Source organism: Papaver somniferum, chromosome 7 (assembly GCF_003573695.1).
Source record: "Papaver somniferum cultivar HN1 chromosome 7, ASM357369v1, whole genome shotgun sequence".
In the NCBI taxonomy this organism is placed as follows: Eukaryota; Viridiplantae; Streptophyta; class Magnoliopsida; order Ranunculales; family Papaveraceae; genus Papaver; species Papaver somniferum.
In genome coordinates, this window is record NC_039364.1 from 120,872,337 (window position 1) to 120,879,026 (window position 6,690).

The 6,690-nt window shown below is 36.5% G+C and overlaps 1 protein-coding gene across 1 annotated transcript; it reads right to left on the reverse strand.

Moving 5' to 3' along the window:
• Nucleotides 1-1,572: 1,572 nt before the first annotated feature.
• On the reverse strand, nt 1,573-6,258 carry LOC113298280 (protein TOM THREE HOMOLOG 1-like). The gene is made up of 11 exons (XM_026546980.1): nt 5,873-6,258; nt 5,546-5,636; nt 5,385-5,437; nt 5,194-5,286; nt 5,031-5,102; nt 3,712-3,784; nt 3,560-3,605; nt 3,336-3,399; nt 3,162-3,215; nt 2,589-2,666; nt 1,573-2,049 (listed from the first exon to the last, which is right to left on the reverse strand). Exons 1-11 carry the CDS (start codon nt 6,020-6,022, stop codon nt 1,957-1,959), a joined length of 867 nt encoding a protein of 288 aa, XP_026402765.1. The 5' UTR covers nt 6,023-6,258; the 3' UTR covers nt 1,573-1,956.
• Between the last annotated feature and the right edge of the window lie 432 nt (nt 6,259-6,690).

The following is a 6,690-nucleotide window of genomic DNA, read 5'->3' on the forward strand; positions in this document are numbered from 1 at the left end:
ATAACCAACAGGCATGAATATCACTATAAGTATTGAAGACGTTCTCCCATTCTTACAATCAATTTTTAACTTGTTTTCTCTCTTTCTAAAGCATCATCAGAAACATCTCTCGTGTGTTCTTGGTTGGGACAAGGGGTGCAAACCTTGAATCCAATTTCTCTGTTGTAAGGATTTCATTGTATCCTGAAAGCATTATTTCACATACTTGTTGCAATCTCCAATTGATATTGGGAGGGTAGAAATAATCGTCTAAAAGAAATCTATTCGAGCCTTGAAAGTCAGGAGTACAACAATTTCTTTTCTATTTATTTCATCCTCTATTTGAACCCATTTTCCAACACTCTTTGGGTTTCAATGCAGGAGAAAGACAAGTATTCATAGGCAGGCCAAATTTTCTTCCAAGGATTGAAATGCCTGAGATTGAATATTACAGGTTCCGTTGACTAGCGTAAAGCTGAGTTAAAATTTTGCGATATTTTTGGGCCTACATAGTAGGCTCTTCTTTTAGTATATGATTATAATTGGCTCTCTTTATCTTTGTATATTTGTTACAAAATTATGTTGTAATCTTCCAATTTTGATTCTCCCTTTAATAATAAATTTGTGATTTTGAAAAGAAAAAGAATCCATTCTTTTTGATCGATCAAAAAAATAAATAAGTAGAATGCTTTCGCTTCTAAACATAAATTGATGGTAATTCAGACAATTAAATGTTGAAATTGTGAAACCGAATAGAACCGAATAAGCATTTAAGCTCTCATTATCCATAACTAATTTTTTCAGACATGTTTTAAAATTCCCCAATCATCTAAAAGCTTCTGAACATGTGGATGCTGTGGTTGGAATCCTTGCGAGGTTAATGAGAGACTCCATATGGCTCGATTTTATTACCAGGCAAGTTGTTCATTAGTTTGAAAAGAAAACTAGGAAGCGTAGCTATTGCGAAGACGCAGAAGAAGTACAAAATGATGCTTGGTCAATGACTTTGGACATGAAGAAAAAGGTCACTGCTGACATCCCATATTAACTCTACCTATGAAGGCTGAACTTATCTAACATTCAAATTACAGGAGATGGACTGGTAGGTGGTTTGCTATATAGTATAGCGTCCAAACTTAGGTAAATAAAATTGAAAGACGAAGTATTTCCCCTTGGGACGAACGCCGATACCTTCTTTGTCTCCTCCTTTCTGAGAGGTAGCTAGTCAAGACAGAAGCCATTCAAGCGGAAGGCCGAGGTGTCAAAATGGGAGAATTATTTAGAAATTCTCAGATGGATCGGCAGTTGGTATACAAATAGCGTCCGAACTTGGGAAAATAAAATACTGAAAGCCGGAGAAGTCGGAGCGGTTTCCGATCAATCATACTTTTAAGCAACCGGAAGGAAAGAAAGTAGAAACCAGCAACTCCCTTGGAGAAGGGTCTTTCTTTTGTCATATTATGTACTATAATCAGGTATGCTTGCAGTTATTCCTCTCCCTATAAATTTCCTTTTTTTAAAATGGAATGAGAACTGCTGCTCTTGGACTCCGGGAAATAAAATAGAAAAGTCCGAAATAAACGGCAAACACGATTCAAAAAGAATACTTTGCCAGCACTGTTATGTCAAGAAAAAAGAAAAAAAAATCCAACTCTATATTAAATCTCTAGAGTGACACAGAAAAGGTCATTACATTTTTTTTAACTGACTCGAAATATTTAACAAGCTTTATCCTTATACCTTTTTCTTTTGAACTTTTTTTTCTTTTTCTTCATAAAATCTACAATCACAGACAAAGAAGAACTAGGAAACCCTTCTTGTCAAAACCAAATCTCCAGCTGCTAATTTGGTGCCAGTTTCTGTTATCAACTCCATGTTAATTTCTTCACTTTCATCCGTCATCCAGAGAAGATAAGCTATTTCTTCAAACAGCAATAACTACCATGCCCAGCTATATTCATCTGACGATAATTGTCTTTAACGGATTGGGTGATATTGTGTTATCCCACGCTTAGGTGGCAACTTCCTTAATATGAAAAGCACCAGAGCAGATGGAAGAATTTCCACCAACTACACAACATAAAGAGAATCACAAGACAGAAATGAGAAAAAGATAACAAAACTTCTATGAAGAAAACCAAATTCTGAGCATATCTGAGGTGAGAGCACGATCATTATCTGGCATTGCACAAAATTTTCATCGGCGATTCTAAGAAAGTATGGTGCAATAAGAAAATCAACTCAGTATACTACAATTCACTAACATTAGAATTATGTAGCTGTCCTAAATCTTCAATCAACAGTGTCTAATATGTAGCGAAATGCCAAAAAACGGTCTGACCAAGTGATATAACAATTGGGCTGCTTTTGTCATTGTATCTGGACAGTATTTTGCACATTAATGATGTAATTTTCAAGAATTCTACATATCAACTGCTCTCGAAAGCAATGAATAACAACTAGATCTTGAATCAAAAACCACACCTTAAGCCATAAAACACTACCTAAGGAGACTTTGGAACTAGAGCCTGCCTACGACGTATAGAGATTACCTGTCTGTCTACATGTTACAAATCGAAGTTACCTGATTAAGAACCAGCAAGACTTACCAGATAGTAGAGGAAGTTGAGAACTGGGTGGTTTAAAACATCAAGATCAGCTGCTTTGTCGAAGGCATTAAAGCACATCTGTGGAAAATATCAAGCAACGAAAATGCATAAGTTGACTGATGTACTAGACAACAAACAGCAGAGATCACTCAATGGACCACAGAAAATGGCAACACCATTGCCATGATTACTAATGCCAGTCAGCGTGAAACACCAGCCGTTGTGTTTATATGCAATCAGCAGAGACAAAGTGGAGTGGAGTTTCAAACTAATTACATTTCAGAACACACTAAGCCTGATGCAAGCACATGAAGCTAGAACTCATTTTGGGTCAATCAAGTATCCGGTGGCTGAACACAGCTAGGACTAACGGAAACTTTTAAATGGCTCAACTTTAGTTCATCTAATGCTCCCTTCCATGTATCTCTATATCTTTCCTCAATTTCTCTTGGGCCAAAACTACAAGTATTGAGCCAACTAGGCCGGATTTATAAGTTGTAAATCTACGCACTGGGGAAGTTTTCGTGTTTGCACATATGTACGTGTGTGTGCTATTAAAAGAGGTGTACTCACCATTATGCATCTTGTGAGGAAACATAAGAAACATATGGTGGTGACATAGCCAACCTGCACAGCAAAGAGAAGTATATTAAAAAAGGAAGAGAATTTATAATGTAGAGTAACATAAATGTCGCACACATAAGTAGTATATTGAACTTTTGAAACGACAAACGGAAACACATTTACCTCCTGTAACTTTTTGCGCCGTCCTTTTGATTCAACAGGGAACCGTTGCAACATCAAGAAGAGCCTGCAAAGCATGACGGAGGGGTGGGGAAAGGAAAATTAACACCCAAAGTGATACGAGAACCGTGTTTCTCTTAGATTGTAGCAGTACAAATGATAAATATACAGTAACATGAGGCATCACACTGCATGCATGTGTGCTGCACGAACAAAAAGTTATATACCTTCCTCCATAGAGAAGAAACCCGAGGGCTGCAAATAATGATACACCTGTTTTCAAAGGTATGTCAGTTCAAAACTCGTTTTCTTATCTGAAAACATATGATTGCTATTGAACATCGTTTTAAACAAATTGCTCTTGTTGAGAAAGACAAACCTGCGAAAAATATCTTGGACAAGACTATCATAAGGTGGATAGGTTTCCACCACATGATCAACCAGAGAGCTACCTGCCAGCATTGAAACAAAATAAAAAGATTAAACTAATCTGCCCCGAATCCAAACAAGCAAAATACATTTTCAGCTTGAGCTTCACATAGAAAACATTTTGAAGCCAGTCAAGTGTTCTTATAGAAAGCACATTGTTCTCTTTTCAGGTATAGGTCCCATCAAAATATTCAATACCTAGATTCAATATGCAAGACGACTCTCCAAGAAATTCTAAATTTAATTCTTTACCTGGGGGGGAATCTAGAATTTCCATTTCCTGAAAATTAACAATATAGATAGAGTAAAGGAAGATCTTGGCTACAACTAGTGCGCAAGTTGGTACGTACAGATTAAGAGAGTCTCTACTAGAAGAATTCAGAAAGGAACACGAAGAATAGAGACAAAACAAAGGGTCGTGTCACCTTGAAGGTAACATTGTAAAGGTATTTCGCCAACTTATTGAGCAATCTATAGTTATGACATTTTTCTTGTTTTGCAATCTAGAATTCTGCTATATTTGATATTTCATGTTTCGCAACTGGTTGTTTATCTTATTGGGATCTAGTCTTATCGAGTTGGTACAATAGGCAAAAGTTAGTACAGCAATATTTCCAATGATTCATGGGAAGCGCTTTGATATATGGGCAAAGAAATTGTACCATCGAATTCCAATATCTATACAAGAAAGAATTCACGTGCTTTAAAATATTCAACTCCAAAAAAAATCACCATGGAGAAACTGCAGAGGATATGCAAGAGATGCAGACAAATGCGACTCTGACAATGGAGATGATAAATAGGTCACACATGCTTAAAATGCACCATGTCATCCAATGATAGTAATCGCTACTGAGTAAGATAGCGAGGAGAAGGATATGCAAGTAAAAAGCATGCATAACAAGATGTATGCTGACATGGCTGATCGTTTACAGCTGTTCCCTTCAGCTTTTGGGTTATCCCCTTTTCGTTGGTAATTCCTTGTCCCACACCCTCTGGGCAAAAGCCAAAAGAAGGTGATTGATGCTTTGTCTTTTATAACTCGTAGAAGTCGAGGATGAAGTAGTGACTTGTTCTAATTACAGTTTTGGCAGCAATCATTAATATACTCTATATTGATACCCATGGCTATGTAGTAATGGTACACTGGCCAGCAAAATACTTACTCAAACATAGCCATTTTGGATAGTAAATTGCCACCCACAGGACAGTAAGGATACGCATAAACCATACATGAAACTTCCAACCAGACAGAAATAAACTTATTACCTGAATGGCGTACACCACCCCGTTAATTGTGAAGAAACTTGGCCGAAGTCCATCAGTAGATACTGCACGTGCCTGGCAAATTATGGTGACGAAATAAACAAAATGTTTCATCATGAATCAACCAGCAGATCCAGACAAACATAGTGCAACTGCAAATACAAACCTGGTAGTATATTTCAGCCCAGAACAGAACAAGGAGTGCATATGTAGTGAAGAATGCAAGACTGGGTGTATCAAGCAAGACGTGCTGTAGAATCTGGAAACAATAAAAGCATTAGACACAATGTACACAAAAACTATCATGTTATTAGAATTACCAATAGAGAATCAGAGATACTGCTTGCAAGTTCCAACCTCTGGTTTTATCCGTTGAACATCCGTTCGAAACACAAAGACAACAGAACGAACTGCCAAACAAGAGAACGCATAGCATATCAGTAGAAGAAATAAAAAAGGCTATGTAATAAGCATTAGCAAACTGAAATTACACCAAAATGCACATATAAGATACGAACCAGCATTCACCACAAAATTCAAGAAATGAAAGACCTTCTGTGTGGTCCAACCATACTCGGGAACTCTTAATTCTATCCGAACAAGTTGGATCTGCAATTAACAACAATCAATTAATAAATCACATCCTAATCAAAACATCATTAATAAAAAAAAACAGTAATTATAAGTTAAAACCCTAACTCTAATGCCATTAATTTATTGATCGCTATTCCCACAAACAAACAATATCAAACCCTAAACCAAAAAACCCACCATAACCCAGAACATGAATTTCAAATTCTACAAAGCCCATAACAAAATAAGAAAAACAATGATTCGTAAATTACCAGAGCGACAACAGCAACAAAACCATATAATCCAGCAAGGGTATGAAAAATCCGATTCTGCCAAATAGGTGAATTATTAACTTCTATCCACCAATCTGAAGCGTTTGTAAGTCTATAAGCCATAATAAAATTCGCTGAAGAAGAATTCATCTACAAATCCGTCGCCAGGGAAATCTCAGATAAATTTCCCCGCGATTGCAAATTATAATCTTAATAATAACACAACACTATCTGAAATAATTCGAAAAAATCAAATTTAATCTAAAGGGTGACGGATGAAAATGAAAAAAAGTGTGAACATCAAAATCAAACTAAGGATCTCAACGATGAGAGAGAAAGTAGGATTCTAAGAGAGAAAAAGAATATTTTCGTTTCAATTTTTAGGACATGAAAATTGGATGTGCTTAACCAAAGACAGGCAATAGCCGGTAGATTACAACGTGTCAATATTTTGGGTACCAGCTCATAAATGCTTATCTTAATAACCTGGGTAAACAAAACCTAATTAGTCTATTAATTAGTTCTTATTTAAGGCATCTGACTCATCTTAGGTGATTAAGCTGACTTGCTTGACCGACTGAATTTGATGATGAGGTAGGTTTTGTTGACCAACGTGGCGATTTTATGGATGTTCACAACTTCACATAACACCAAATAACTTGGTTTGATTTCAATTTTGGAGACTCAAAGTAAACCTGTGTTGATAATACACACGTTATTGTTGGTGGTATTGGGTCAATCAGATAATGACGATATGTGTGTGAATCGAAGAGGTGGAAGTTTGATGATTTCCAGGTGAGCAGCATCATGAACACATC